The sequence below is a fragment of the Oncorhynchus gorbuscha genome, linkage group LG13 (genome assembly GCF_021184085.1).
Source record: "Oncorhynchus gorbuscha isolate QuinsamMale2020 ecotype Even-year linkage group LG13, OgorEven_v1.0, whole genome shotgun sequence".
NCBI lineage: Eukaryota > Metazoa > Chordata > Actinopteri > Salmoniformes > Salmonidae > Oncorhynchus > Oncorhynchus gorbuscha.
The window spans coordinates 65,794,705-65,810,994 of record NC_060185.1 but is presented as its reverse complement, the minus strand read 5'-3'; the positions used below and the strand labels follow the sequence as shown (position 1 = coordinate 65,810,994).

Below are 16,290 nucleotides of genomic sequence, written 5' to 3'. Positions count from 1 at the left end.
CACAGGGTTGAAACCCAAACAAAAGAGCGAAGAGTACCTCGAATAAATAACCCACGTGCACAATGATTAGGGGACGAGACCGTAATCATCTGCACAATCCACAAGGGCACAAAAGCCCAAAACACACAGCACAGGTATTCACATGCACCAACGGACATTGGAACAATAATCGACCGACCAATGGAAACCAAAGGGCAATTATATACAAATACAATCAGTGGGAATAGTGGCCAGGTGTGCGTAATGAAAGTTCCGGAGGGATCCGTGACAGATCTCTTAAAAAAGCTTTGCTTTTCCTTAGGGTGCTTTTTTATTCTTTCAGTTTTGACTTGTTATTCTTTTTTAAAATCATTTTATGTTCGTTGTGAAGTAAATATTTCAGTTTTTATTTGTTTTAGCATTGCATTCCATGTCAGAAATGTGCTATATAAATAAAGCTTGATTCTCTTCCCCAGCCATATTCAACCTCATTCCAGTGGGGCTTCGAGTGGTGGCCATCCAGGGAGTTCAGACCAAGCTGTACCTGGCCATGAACAGCGAGGGCTTCCTGTACACATCAGTAAGTCTCTCAAACACACACATTCTCACAGCAGTGCTAACCTCTCCTTGCAGAAAATGTCTCAATCCCTTTCCTAACAATGATTAAGAACTACCTCCAAGAAATATTGCTTTCTTCATTTCTCCCTGTTACTTTCTGGCACAAACCCATTTGCAGTGCATAGTCAATACTACTTCATCGCAGTGCATGCAGAATACTCCCACCATCATGACATGTTTCCAAGCAGGTGTCCCCAGCTGTTTACCATCTGTGCCCCAGCCATGCCTCTCTCACCAGGTGGCTAGAGTGGGTGTGCAAGACCAGCTGGCAGCATGATTTGTTGTGGCGGAGGTGATGAGTGTGTGTATGCCTGCTAATGTGAGAATGTGAGTGTGTGTAGGTTTACAGGCATACAGATGATCACTGGCAGTGATGAGGGCATAAGAGGTGTGTGTGTGTGTGTGTGTGTGTGTGTGTGTGTGTGTGTGTGTGTGTGTGTGTGTGTGTGTGTGTGTGTGTGTGTGTGTGTGTGTGTGTGTGTGTGTGTGTGTGTGTGTGTGTGTGTGTGTGTGTGTGTGTGTGTGTGTGTGTGTGTGTGTGTGTGTGTGTGTGTGTGTGTGTGTGTGTGTGTGTGTGTGTGTGTGTGTGTGTGTGTGTGTGTGTGTGTGTGTGTACTATGTTACCATAGTACTGTGGTGGTTAATTTCCTTACTATCAAATGAGGAGAGACATACTTATCACACAAGTCAGAGTTGTACTTAAACTAAATCTTTAATCACTTATTAATAAGGAGCAGGTCAATACAACACACACATATAAAGTGAATCGATTGAGTGCTCTACGATAATGATGGCTGGTCATGGCTGGTCGACGATTCACGATCAAATGATTCGTTGAGAGCCCTGAGACAAAAGTACAAAGGTCTTTTATAGCCAAGATACACCCCTTTCAACCTACATGACGAACAACAGATCTATAGAATGGGTCACAAGGTTAAGATCTGTATGAAAGATACCTATAATACATAGCAGACAGTATCTGCTGTGTCAACAGTTTTCATTTTATAGAGACCAGTGTCTGTCCCTCCGACTCCAAACTGGTACCATATAGAACAAACATTAACTCGTGCTCTGGAATGCTCTTTTATCACCCAAAATACATGGTCAATCTTCTGTCAGTGTTATCTCCCAGAGGCCCATCCTCAGTAGAACACACACAATAGTTAAGAATACTCTATTCTCTTGCATAACACAACCATTTGATCCAATAAAGGTATTATAACATAATCTTGCAATTTTGCTCTCACAAGTACCCCCCTCCCTGCGGCTGACCCTCCGGACCGGCTGTATGGAGCTAAAATGCCAGGTTACTATGGTGACATTGACATCTGGAAGAAACAGATGCAGTATGTGGGCTGCATGGCGCCATGGCACACTCCCTCCCTGTAGAGCGAGAGGGTCTATGTCACGGAAAGAGCAGGTGTTCTTCATGTTTTGTGCACTCAGTGTAGACGAAGAGGAGACAGGTTAAAGAAGGGTTTTTGAATCCTTGAGACATGGATTGTTTATGTGTGCCATTCAGAGGGTGAATGGGCAAGACAAAATATTGACGTGCCTTTGAACGGGGTATGGAAGTAGGTGCCCGGCACACCGCTTTGAGTGTGTCAAGAACTGCAACTCCGCTGGGGTTTTTCACACTCAACAGTTTCCCACGTGTATCAAGAATGGCCCAACACCCAAAGGACATCCAGTCAACGTGAAACAACTGTGGGAAGCATTGGAGTCAACAAGGACCAGCATCCCTGTGGAACGCTTTCGACACCGGCAAATTGAGGCTGTTCTGAGGGCAAATGGGGGGTGGAACTCAATATTAGGAAGGTGTCCTTAATGTTTTGTACACTCAGTGTACAAACATGAAAACTCTCCAAATTGTGGATTTCACAATTTGCTCAACTACAACTTTAGAATCCGTTCTCAAAGGCCGAGGGCTTCTTGGCCATAAACAGCCCTTGGCTGGGATTCAATCCGATTTGCACTTTGGCAAGAATTCACCGTTTAAAGTTCATATCCGATTCAGTGTACATATGCAGATTTACCGTGAATATGGTCTTCGTGAATGTGGGAACATTCCCTTTAAAAGCTGCGTTGTCCACAAAATCCTGGCCCTTGTCTCACTAAGCCTGATCTGACTGTAGTCGTGGGTCTTGTCTCACTAAGCCTGATCTGACTGTAGTCGTGGGTCTTGTCTCACTAAGCCTGATCTGACTGTAGTCGTGGCTCTTGTCTCACTAAGTCTGATCTGACTGTAGTCGTGGTTCTTGTCTCACTAAGCCTGATCTGACTGTAGTCGTGGCTCTTGTCTCACTAAGTCTTATCTGACTGTAGTCGTGGTTCTTGTCTCACTAAGTCTGATCTGACTGTAGTCGTGGTTCTTGTCTCACTAAGCCTGATCTGACTGTAGTCGTGGTTCTTGTCTCACTAAGCCTGATCTGACTGTAGTCGTGGCTCTTGTCTCACTAAGCCTGATCTGACTGTAGTTGTAGGTCTTGTCTCACTAAGCCTGATCTGACTGTAGTCGTGGCTCTTGTCTCACTCAGCCTGATCTGACTGTAGTCGTGGCCCTTGTCTCACTAAGCCTGATCTGACTGTAGTCGTGGCTCTTGTCTTACTAAGCATGATCTGACTGTAGTCGTGGCCCTTGTCTCACTAAGCATGATCTGACTGTAGTCGTTGCTCTTGTCTCACTAAGCCTGATCTGACTGTAGTCGTGGCTCTTGTCTCACTAAGCCTGATCTGACTGTAGTCGTGGCTCTTGTCTCGCTAAGCCTGATCTGACTGTAGTCGTGGCTCTTGTCTCACTAAGCCTGATCTGACTGTAGTCATGGCTCTTGTCTCACTAAGCATGATCTGACTGTAGTCGTGGCTCTTGTCTCACTAAGCATGATCTGACTGTAGTCATGGCTCTTGTCTTATTAAGCCCGATAGTACAGTAGAAGGAACCTTAAAGCCTGAGTGTAATTAATAAGCACATCACATCACAATTAACAAAGATATCCATTGGGATTGATAAAGCTGAGTACGCCTGAGGCGAAAAACTGAGAAATTATACAAATAAAACTCCCCACCCCACCTCCCCTCCTTCCACTGTAATGAAAACATATGCACTGAGCTGTTGCTTTAATTTAATTTATTAAAGATGGATCGTGTGTGTGTGTGTGTGTGTGTGTGTGTGTGTGTGTGTGTGTGTGTGTGTGTGTGTGTGTGTGTGTGTGTGTGTGTGTGTGTGTGTGTGTGTGTGTGTGTGTGTGTGTGTGTGTGTGTGTGTGTGTGTGTGTGTGTGTGTGTGTGTGTGTGTGTGTTTGTGTGTGTGTGTGTGACATTTATCTCACCTGTGGTGGTGAATCATAGAATAAGCTAAACCACTTCCTGATTGTGAATGTGTTGTTGTGTGGTTGTACTATTGTTGGGGGGCTAAAGATAAAGAGCCCCTCTCCTCCTCTGCTCCATCTGCTCCCTCTCCTCCTCTGCTCCCTCTGCTCCCTCTCCTCCTCTGCTCCCTCTGCTCCTTATGCTCCCCCTCTCCTCCTCTGCTCCCTCTCCTCCTCTGCTCCCTCTCCTCCTCTGCTCCCTCTGCTCCTTATGCTCCCCCTCTCCTCCTCTGCTCCCTCTCCTCCTCTGCTCCCTCTCCTCCTCTGTTCCCTCTGCTCCTTATGCTCCCCCTCTCCTCTGCTCCCTCTCCTCCTCTGCTCCCTCTGCTCCTTATGCTCCCCCTCTCCTCTGCTCCCCCTCTCCTCTCCTCCTCTGCTCCCTCTGCTTCCTATGCTCCCTCTCCTCCTGTGCTCCCTCTCCTCCTCTGCTCCCCCTCTCCTCTCCTCCTCTGCTCCCTCTGCTTCCTATGCTCCCTCTCCTCCTGTGCTCCCTCTCCTCCTCTGCTCCCTCTGCTTCCTATGCCCCCCTCTCCTCTGCTCCCCCTCTCCTCTCCTCCTCTGCTCCCTCTGCTTCCTATGCTCCCTCTCCTCCTGTGCTCCCTCTCCTCCTCTGCTCCCTCTCCTCCTCTGCTCCCTCTCCTCCTCTGCTCCCTATGCTCCCCCGCTCCTCTGCTCCTTTTCTGCTCCTTCTCTCCCTCTGCTCCCCCGCTCCTCTGCTCCTTTTCTCCCTCTGCTCCCCCGCTCCTCTGCTCCTTTTCTCCCTCTGCTCCTTTTCTCCCTCTGCTCCCCCGCTCCTCTGCTCCTTTTCTCCCTCTGCTCCCCCGCTCCTCTGCTCCTTTTCTCCCTATGCTCCTTTTCTCCCTCTGCTCCCCCGCTCCTATGCTCCTTTTCTCCCTCTGCTCCTTTTCTCCCTCTGCTCCCCCGCTCCTCTGCTCATCTGCTCCCTCTGCTCCTTTTCTCCCTCTGCTCCCCCGCTCCTCTGCTCCTTTTCTCCCTCTGCTCCTTTTCTCCCTCTGCTCCCCCGCTCCTCTGCTCCTTTTCTCCCTCTGCTCCTTTTCTCCCTCTGCTCCCCGCTCCTCTGCTCATCTGCTCCCTCTGCTCCTTTTCTCCCTCTGCTCCCCCGCTCCTCTGCTCCTTTTCTCCCTCTGCTCCTTTTCTCCCTCTGCTCCCCCGCTCCTCTGCTCCTTTTCTCCCTATGCTCCCTCTCCTCCTCTGCTCCCCCTCTCCTCTGCTCCCCTTTCCTCTCCTCATCTGCTCCCTCTGCTCCCCCACCCATCTGCTCCTTTTCTCCCTCTGCTCCCTATGCTCCCCCTCTCCTCTGCTCCCCCTCTCCTCTGCTCCTTTTCTCCTTATGCTCCCTCTCCTCCTCTGCTCCCCCACCCATCTGCTCCTTTTCTCCCTCTGCTCCCTATGCTCCCCCTCTCCTCTGCTCCCCCTCTCCTCTGCTCCCCCTCTCCTCTGCTCCTTTTCTCCCTCTGCTCCCCCTCTCCTCTGCTCCCCCTCTCCTCTGCTCCCCCTCTCCTCTGCTCCCTATGCTCCCCCTCTCCTCTTCTCCCTATGCTCCCCCTCTCCTCTGCTCCCCCTCTCCTCTGCTCCCCCTCTCCTCTGCTCCCTATGCTCCCCCTCTCCTCTGCTCCCCCTCTCCTCTGCTCCTTTCTCCCTATGCTCCCTCTCCTCCTCTGCTCCCCACCCATCTGCTCCTTTTCTCCCTCTGCTCCCTATGCTCCCCCTCTCCTATGCTCCCCCTCTCCTCTGCTCCCCCTCTCCTCTGCTCCTTTTCTCCCTATGCTCCCCCTCTCCTCTGCTCCCCTCTCCTCTGCTCCTTTTCTCCCTCTGCTCCCCCGCTCCTCTGCTCCCTATGCTCCCCCTCTCCTCTGCTCCCTATGCTCCCCCTCTCCTCTGCTCCCTATGCTCCCCTCTCCTCTGCTCCCCCTCTCCTCTGCTCCTATGCTCCCCCTCTCCTCTGCTCCCCCTCTCCTCTGCTCCCCCTCTCCTCTGCTCCCCCTCTCCTCTGCTCCCCCTCTCCTCTGTTCCCCCTCTCCTCTGCTCCCCCTCTCCTCTGCTCCCCCTCTCCTCTGCTCCCCCTCTCCTCTGCTCCCTATGCTCCCCCTCTCCTCTGCTCCCCCTCTCCTCTGCTCCCTATGCTCCCCCTCTCCTCTGCTCCCTATGCTCCCCCTCTCCTCTGCTCCCCCTCTCCTCTGCTGCCCCCTCTCCTCTGCTCCTTTTCTCCCTCTGCTCCCCCTCTCCTCTGCTCCTTTTTTTCTCCCCCCTTCTGCTCCCCCTCTCCTCTGCTCCCCCTCTCCTCTGCTCCCCCTCTGCTCCCCCTCTCCTCTGCTCCTTTTCTCCCTCTGCTCCCCCTCTCCTCTGCTCCTTTTCTCCCTCTGCTCCCCCTCTCCTCTGCTCCCCCTCTCCTCTGCTCCCCCTCTCCTCTGCTCCCCTCTCCTCTGCCCCGCTCCTCTGCTCCTCTCACTCATTACCACATAAAACAGTTTTTTTTAAACAAAAAAAACTTCAAGGTCGTGTTGAATTGCTCTAATTTCTCTGATGATTTGTTAAGGTTGTTTTCATATGTGTGTTTATCTTTGATCCCAACCTGCAGTAATGTTAAAAGCAGTCATTACTTGCCATGATAACAACACATTGCCTAGTGTGCTAAACCTTTATTTAGCACACTACTGGTGATTATAGCCTTGAATTTTGCATACACACTTATATAGCCACCTACGTACTGAGATTGCGCAACCCTCCGGCAGCAACATAGCTTTTAGCCTTGTAAATTCGATGATAGTGGTTGTTGATGTGGAGGGAGGAGGCAAGGTTTTCCATTTGAGCTGAATTAGCGAGTGGATTGAATTTAATCTGTATTCAGCAGGGTGTCTGATAACCTCGTGTGGCTGAGTGCTCAGTGCTGTTATGGTAAACTGTTGCCTAGGAGCATCACCCTTTACAGAGGGGGGGGTTGAGGGGTTTAGCCAATGGTTGGCCAGCCTTTCAGGGAGATTCCCAATCAATGGTGGACGTAGGCTAGCCAGTGAGACTGATGGCTGCTACTGTGGTGTTGCTTCATCTGAGTACCTTTGTGTAGAGCCCTGCACAGGCATGAATTTTCAGCCCAAGCCCTACCCATGACAACGACGTTCAGACCCTACCCTACCCAGGCCTGATTCCTTCTGCCAAATTTACGGCCCGGCCTCAAAACCTGAAATCAGAAATAACTTCCTCCGTTAGTAAATCCATTAGCTGCTCCTTTCAGTCTGTCACTCTCTCCCTGCATGCAGCTCTGCATGTCAGTCTGTCACTCTCTCCCTGCATGCAGCTCGCTCTGCATGCACTCCTCTCAGTCTGTCACTCTCTCCCTGCATGCAGCTCGCTCTGCATGCACTCCTCTCAGTCTGTCACTCTCTCCCTGCATGCAGCTCGCTCTGCATGCACTCTGCTCATGCAGGCTCTGAGTCTGTGAGTATCCATAGCAACGGTTCCGCTTGGGCTGCTCTGCTCAATGAAGAGAGATGAGAGAGCAGTTCCCTGTTAGCTACTTTTCATTACTCTAAACTCCGACAAGGAACATTATTATGTTCTGTGAAATAATCTCTCCTGTCTTAAATTTGACTAGGTTGAAGCACTTCTGACACCATGTTATGGTCTTAGTCAGATATGACTGTACTGCGCAGCAGAGCACATGCGTATGGGTCAGCTTCAAAATGTTAGTGATCAATTTAGTGATGTCCTGCCCGTACCCTAGTTATTGATGAAAACCCAGGCCTAACCCGGCCCTTACCCAATGTATAATGTCGGGGCCCGTTGGGCTCTGGTCAGGTAGCAGAGCTCTAGCTGTTGTGAAAGTGTGAGAGTGGGTTTGTGAAAGTGTGTTTGAATACCTTCTATGCAATTTGTTATTACATAAAGTACTAGTCAAAAGTTTGGACACACCAACTCATTCACCTACTTATTATTTTTTTACTATTTTCTACATTGTAGAATAATAGTGAAGACATCAAAACTATGAAATAACTCATATGGAATCATGTAGTAACCAAAAAAAGAGTTTAACAAATCAACATATATTTTATATTTGACATTCTTCAAAGTAGCCACCCATTGCCTTGATGACAGCATTATCTCAACCAGCTTCATGGGGTAGTCACCTGGAATGCATTCCAATTAACAGGTGTGCTTTCTTAAAAGTACATTTGTGGAATTTCTTTCCTTCTTTATGCGTTTGAGCCAATCAGTTGTGTTGGGACAAGGTAGGGGAGTATGCAGAAAATACCAAATCCGTGTTATTGCAAAAGCAGCTCAAATAAGCAAAAAGAAACAACAGTCCATCATTATTTTAAGACAAAGATTAGTCAATCTTGAAAATTTCAAGAACTTTGAAAGGTTCTTCAAGTGCAGTTGAGAAAACCATCAAGCGCAATGATGAAACTGGCTCTCAAGAGGACCACCACAGGAAGGGAAGACCCAGACTTACCTCTGCTGCAGAGGATAAGTTCATTAGAGTTACCAGGCTCGAAAATTGCAGCCCAAATAAATGCTTTACAGATTTCAGGTAACAGACACGTCTCAACATCGACTGTTCAGAGGAGACTGCGTGAATCAGGCCTTCATGGTTGAATTGCTGCAAAGAAAACACTACTAAAGGACACCAATAATAAGAAGAGCAATGGAAATTAGACCGGTGAAAATCTGTTTTTTGGTCTGATGAATCCACATTTGAGATTTCTGTTTCCAACCGCCGTGTCTTTCTGAGATGCAGAGTAGGTGAACAGATGATCTCTGCATGTGTTGTTCCCACCATGAAGCATGGAGGAGGAGGTGAGATGATGTGGGGGTGCTTTGCTGGTGACACTGTCAGTGATTTATTTATAATTCAAGGCACATTTAACCAGCATGGCTACCACAGCATTCCGCAGCGATACACCATCCCATCTGGTTTACGCTGTAGGAGAAAATTCATGACTATGGGTGATTTTCAAGTATCTAGACTCTTCTCCCAGACGTAGTAGTAAGCAGAATCAACATAAGGTTAATTAAATAGACGTGTGCAAGCAGAATAAAGGCTGAGCTCAGGTGAATGATCAGAGCTGGGTCAACATGGAGTTAATCACTAGACATGTAAAAAGAGAACGTAAGCAGAAAATGTATGCCTGTGCTGTTATAGGCCTGAGGGAAGTCATTACCTGGTCCTGTGACTAGCATTGAGACATGCAATTGCATTATGTATGTATGCCAGTGCTGTTGTAAGCCTGAGGGAAGTCATTGCCTGGTCCTGTGACTAGCTTTAAGGCATGTGATTGTATTATATATGTATGTCTGTGCCATTACAGGCTTAGGGTTAGCCATTATGTAATCCTATGAGTATCATTAGACCGACACCTGCATTATGTGTGTGTCTTATTTTTTGTATCGTTGCTATGGTTACGCCACCAATAGAATCTGTAAACAAGCTTGAGACAGAAAGATAATGGTGGCGAGAGGCCAAGGGGTGTTAATCATCTACATAGAGGAGAGTGACCATGTGTGTTATCTGAAAGTGGAAATCTATAAAGCCTGAGGTCTGTAACAAGAGAAGGCAGTTGTTCCATGGAATTGCTCGGCTTTGTTACTTTTTGTAATAAAGCCTATTTTAATCCACAAGCTCCGGTATCAGAAATATTTGATTCAACATTTCCACAGCAACGCTTAGTGGGACTATCATTTCTTCTTCAACAGGACAATGACACAACACACCTCCAGGCTGGGTAAGGGCTATTTGACCAATAAGGAGAGTGATGGAGTGCTGTATAAGATGACCTGACCTCAACCCAATTGAGATGGTTTGGGATGAGTTGTTCCGCAGAGTGATGGAAAAGCAGCCAACAAGTGTTAAGCATATGTGGGAACTCCTTCAAGACTGTTGGAAAAGTATTCCAGGTGAATCTGGTTGAGAGAATTCCAAGAGTGTGCAAAGCTGTCATCAAGGCAAAGGGTGGCTACTTTAAAGAATCTAAAATATAATTTGATTTTAACACTTTTTTGTTTACTACATGATTCCACGTGTGTTATTTCAAAGTTTTGATGTCTTCACTATTACTATTACACTATTACAATGTAGAAAATAGTACAAATAAAGAAAAATCCTTGAATGTGTAGGTGTGTCCAAATGTTTGACTGGTACTGAATATCGAAAGCATGGCAGTACAAGGTTCTATTCGCATTTTTGTCACAATTTAGTTGTTGACATAACCGTTTTCTGTTCAATGATCTAATCCTGAATGCTGATTGGTTAAAACTGCATTCCAGCCGGTGTCTATTCCACAAGTTACTACCAACTAACTCTATGATGTCAAAATGTCTATTTAGTCTGTTCCATCTGACTGAGCAATCCAATGTCTCATCAGCCCATCCAAGCAATTTACAGTGCCTTGCAAAAGTATTCATACCCCTTGGCTTTTTCCCTATTTTAAATGTAGTTTAAATTGATATTTATTTGGATTTCATGTAATGGACATACACAAAATAGTCCAAATTGGTCAAGTGAAATGAGAAAAATAACTTGTTTCAAAAAATTCAACAGAAAAAACCCTGGTGCATGCGTTTGTATTCACCCCTTTGCTATGAAGCCCCTAAATAAGATCTGGTGCAACCAGTTACCTTCAGAAGTCACATAATTAGTTAAATAAAGTCCACCTGTGGGCAATCTAAGTGTCACATGATCTCAGTATATATTCACCTGTTCTGAAAGGCCCCAGAGATTGCAACACCACTAAGCATTGCAACACCACCAAGTAAGCGGCACCATGAAGACCAAGGAGCTCTCCAAACAGGTCAGGGACAAAGTTGTGGAGAAATAGAGGTCAGGTTTTGTTTATGAAAAAAATATCTAAATCTGAACATCCCACGAAGCACCATTAATTAAAAACTTGTTGGAGACACCCGTTCCCATCTGGGAACGCGCCCCCACCCCCCCAGCTGGAATGTGGCGCAGGGAACGCAAGAAATATTCCTAAAAATATTTAACCTCCACACATTAACAAGTAAAATAGCTCAAATGAAAGATAAACAAGTTGTTTATCTACCCAGCAAGTCAGATTTCTAAAATGTTTTACGGCGAAAACATAGCACATATTTATGTCAAACCACCACCGCAGACATAGCTCATTAGCATAGCCAAGTAGGAAAAAATATGCAATCAACAAACGCAGGATTTTTAAAAAATCATTTCACTAACCTTTTGAAATCTTCATCAGATGACAGTAATATAACATGTTACACAGTACATTCATTTTTTTTCAATAATATGCTATATATATCCATAAATCTCTGTTTACAATGATGCATCGTTCAAAAAATGCTACTAAAATGTCAGGAGAAATGAAATAGCTCCGGCAGATAACGTCAGCTAACAAGGAATACACATCATAAACTTTGACTAAATATGCATGTTTTACATATGTATAGGAAGATACACTTCTTCTAAATGCAATCGCTGTGTTACATTTATTTTTAACATTACAGGTTGCGTTCACTAGGCTATACTAGGAGGCGGCGCTCCAAAGGTATCATTATGCCTCCTATCTTGGAGTCGACAGAAACCCAAAATTAACACATAAATATTCCATTACCTTTGCTGTTCTTCCATCAAAAGACCTGGAAGGGATTATACTTACCAAAACAGCGTTTAGTTTTCAAGTCTGCGTCTTTCGGTTCTCAAAATAGCCACATTTCGGTCGAAATGTAGGCAAAATTCAAGTGGATGCGCACCAAAACGTCGAAATTATATATTATATGTCGAGTAAACTTGTCAAACTATGTTCATAATTAAGCTTTAACATGTTATAAAGGTGTACAGCGATTGTGAGGACGAAGCGAAACACACACGTCTTTTAATTGATCCTGAAGAAAAGACTTCACTGGAGCAGAGCGCGCATAAACGTACACTTTTTTTTCGCGTGACCGAGACCTTTCGGCACGCTCAACGTCTCGTGAGCGCGCGATTCTCACAATGAGAAGCCCCATTGAAAGCAGGCTTCGCGCTGAACACGTAGGAACTGTTCCCAGAGCGGTAGCCTTTTGAGAAGTGCGTTTAAGATTACATCAAATTTGGGCCAACTTTTTCCATGACAAGAGAGATTGGGAGAATGCATGCCCTGAGTCTTCTGCTTTACATAGAGACAAAATTTTAACGGTTTTAGAAGGTTTAGAGTGTTTTCTATTCGATAATATTTTTATATGCATATATTAGCAACTTTTGACAAAAATCTATCCTGTTTTATATGGGTACCCAATTCCTCCAGAAGGGGCAGTAAACCATTATTTTAAAAAATTGAAAGAATATGGCACCACAACAAACCTGCCAAGAGAGGGCCGCCAACCAAAACTCACAGACCCGGCAAGGAGGCCATTAATCAGAGAGGCAACAAAGAGACCAAAGATAAACCTGAAGGATCTGCAAAGCTCCACAGCGGAGATTGGAGTATCTGTCCATAGGACCACTTTAAGCAGTACACTCCACAGACCTGGGCTTTATGGAAGAGTGGCCAGAAAAAAGCCATTGCTTTTTTTTTGTTGGTGTTCACCAAAAGGCATGTGGGAGACTCCCCAAACATATGAAGAAGGTACTCTGGTCAGATGAGACTAAAATTGAGCTTTTTGGCCATCAAGGAAAACACTATCTCTGGTGCAAACCCAACACCTCTCATCACCTCGAGAACACCATCCCCACAGTGAAGCATGGTGTTGGCAGCATCATGCTATAGGGATTTCTTTCATCGGCAGGGACTGGGAAACTGGTCAGAATTTAAGGAATGATGGATGTCACTAAATACAGGGAAATTATTGAGGGAAACCTGTTTCAGAGGTTCACCTTCCAGCAGGACAATGACTCTAAGCGTACTTCTAAAGCAACACTCGGGTGGTTTAAGGGGAATATTTAAATGTCTTGGAATGGCTTAGTCAAAGCCCAGACATCAATCCAATTGAGAATCTCTGGTGTGACTTAAAGATTGCTGCACACCAGCGGAACCCATCCAATTTGAAGGAGCTGGAGCAGTTTTGCCTTGAAGAATGGGCAAAAATCCTAGTGGCTAGATGTGCCAAGCTTATAGAGACATACCCCAAGATACTTGCAGCTGTAATTGCTGCAAAAGGTGGGTCTACAAACAAACAAAACGAAGTACAGCTAGTTTGCAGTCTTTCCAGCTTCAGTTTGAAGTGATTGTGTTAACTGTGTTGGCTAGCTCCTCTGAACAACAGTGTCGTGATGAGTGAGCACATTTTCTATGACAGGCAAAATCACGCCTCTTTAGTTCATTGTTAGGGATGTTTCCAAATAAATGCACTAGAAACAACTTAAATAAATGCAAATGCACCGACTTTGCTGTTATTTTGGCTGCAGTTTTTGATGTGACTGTAAATTAGCCGTAGTTGGCTAGCTACAGTAGCAAGCAAGGGATAAGAATGTTGCCAGCCAGTATGGCAATGGAACATTTAGAACGAACGACTGGATCGCGTCCATAGATACAGAACAAAAAGACTGAACGACTGGGTCGAGTCTCTGGCAACTGAACCGATAGAACGAACGGCCAGCCTGCTTGGGTAGCAATACTAGATTTGTGTCGGGACTATATCTTGTGGAAGGAGGAAACAGCATGAAGAGATTCATCAAAATACATTTCTTTATGAAAATATGTATATTATTTGAATATGTTTGTAACCCGTTGTATAAACGTTATAATGCCCTCAAAGCTGGTGTTTGGAAGATATATTGTCAACACCTGTGCCAATATATCCTCCAAACACCGGCTTCTTGGGCATTATCACTTAAATATAAAACAAAAAATACCTCAATTAATGTTAAGTTCAAAATACAATATCAATATTGCTGAGACTATTCAAACCAATGAGGGTTCGGAACTTTAAATCCAATTACCTCAGAAGCATCTTTTTGCTGATAGAACCTCATAGTCCCAAGCTCTCGATATGTCTAATAGGTGTACATATCATTGCATGTTCACATCGCGTACTCATTATGATATTTTGTTATATCACCTTTTACATAATCATCTACTGTGGTCGTGTGTGTTTGCTTTTGTCATCTGCTTATCCGTGTTCTGTCCGCGTGAGAGAGAGAGAGTGAGGGAAAGGAAGGAGTGAGAGGAAGAGTGTTTAGTACATGTGTGGGTGAGCCAGGATGCACCAGTGAAATGTATTCATCCAGCAGAGGCACAGTGTGGGACGAGAGGGAATCAATTAAACATGTATTTTCCTCCGTCCTCTCTACTCTCCTCTCTGCCCCTTTCTAGTTCTATTTCATCCTGCCTCATATGTACTATTCAGCTCCTCGCAGTTTGTCACAACTGTCTTCTCCCCTTTGCTGAAAAATACAGATATCATAAAACAGGCTTTTCATGTCGTCGAAGGGAAAATATCTCCATACACACCATTGTCACTAAGATGTGGTGAATGTTTTTGCAGTGTCTGCAGACATTCTGTATGGTATGTTTTATAATCAGGTAGGCTATTGGCAATTAGTTACCCTGGTTGTACAAACCATTAGGAACACCTTCCTAATATTGAGTTGCACCTTCTTTTGCCCTCAGAACAGCCTCAACATTGTTTCCCCCCCCCTAATTTCGTGGTCTCCAATTGGTAGTTACAGTCTTGACCCATCGCTGCAACTCCCGTACGGACTCGGGAGAGGCGAAGGTCGAGATCCATGCGTCTCTGAAACACGACCCTGCCAAGCCGCACTACTTCTTGACACGATGCCCGCTTAACCCGGAAGCCAGCCGCATCAATGACCAACAGAGTTGGCAACGTTGTCAGCGTGCATCAGTGTGCACCCGGTCCGCCACAGGAGTCGTTAGAGGGTGATGGGACAAGGACATCCCGGCCGGCTGGCCAAACCCTCCTCAAATGTGCACCGCCCCATGGTCACCCGGTCACGGCCGCGGCGACAGAGCCTAGACTCAAACCAGGATCTCTAGTGGCACAGCTTGCACTGTGATGCAGTGCCTTAGACCACTGCACCACTCAGGAGGCCCCAGAACAGCCTTAATTTGTCGGGGCATGGACTCTACAAGATATCGAAGGCATTCCACAAGGATGCTGGCTCATGTTGATTGCAATGCTTCCCACATTTGTGTCAAGTTGACCTACAGCGTTGCAGTTCTTGACACACTCAAATCGGTGAGCCTGGCACCTACTACCCTGTGATACATGGTGATCATTGGAGTGTTCATTTGGAGATCACTGTCCTCTTTAAAAGGACGAGCTAACTAGTATAAATAGTTTCTGTGGTGTTTTTCCAGAGGTGCCTTTTGAAGTTTGGTCATTCGTTTTTTTCCTGTGTGTTACTGGGGCTCCAGTCTTGTCTGAAGGGCCAGGGAGGTTCTTCCTCCTTCAAAAGGGAAGTTGGCAAGAAGATCCCTACATGTAGCAGATGGGGAAACGAGTGGATATGGAGACGCTAAGACGTGTGAAAGGAATGGAATCATTGGAGTTTTGGTTTCAGAATTAGCTGATGTTAGAATTGTTCAGCTCTTACGTAACATATGGAGAGTTTCTGAAAATAATTAGGTTATACTGACAAAAATGAAAGAACGAAGGTGTTTTACTGTTAATACTCGTCTTCTGTCCCTGTGGGTATGGCCTGTGTTTGTATGTTTGAGCATGTTAATGTTTGCATGGTGGTGGTAAGCAGCCATGAGATATGCAGTTGGCTCCCACCCCTATTTTTCCACCCATAAGCACGCTACCGCTGCAAAATAGCCTTCCCTATCCCAGGGATCCTCTCCACTGAGCTGAGTCATTAACCAGCCACTGTGTGTGTGTGTGTGTGTGTGTGTGTGTGTGTGTGTGTGTGTGTGTGTGTGTGTGTGTGTGTGTGTGTGTGTGTGTGTGTGTGTGTGTGTGTGTGTGTGTGTGTGTGTGTGTGTGTGTGTGTGTGTGTGTGTGTGTGTGTGTGTGTGTGTGTGTGTGTGTGTGTGTGTTTGCAATGGTCTTTTCCACCTGCTTAGATCCTCCAAATCTTTTCTAAACCAATGGACATTGTAAATGTACTTTTTTATCTGGAGAGAGAAAGGTACTTGTTATTCCACTGCCACTAAAAGACGGGAGCCATTGAAAGGGAAGGCATTTGGACGGATTTGTTTGGGAGAGTGAGTGGCGGCGGCACCATTAGCTTTGTGAGTCTCCCAGGCTTTTACACTGCTCTAAAGACACCAGCTCAGCCTTAATTCTATTGGCATAATTGGTGTCATTTCAGATATAGTAGGATATGAGCACTGGGTTCACACACGAGAATGGCACCATGGATTTGTGCTCGTTTGTTCTTTCAGGAAAG

The 16,290-nt window shown here is 45.9% G+C and overlaps 1 protein-coding gene across 6 annotated transcripts in view; it reads left to right on the top strand.

Moving 5' to 3' along the window:
- LOC123993348 (fibroblast growth factor 13) overlaps window positions 1-16,290 on the top strand; it is a 197,691-nt gene that overhangs the window by 166,456 nt on the left and 14,945 nt on the right. For all 6 annotated transcript variants that reach the window (XM_046295406.1, XM_046295407.1, XM_046295405.1 and 3 more), the window contains one exon: window positions 456-559. In XM_046295406.1, coding sequence (XP_046151362.1) covers window positions 456-559 — 104 coding nt within the window. The remainder of the gene's footprint in view (window positions 1-455; window positions 560-16,290) is intronic.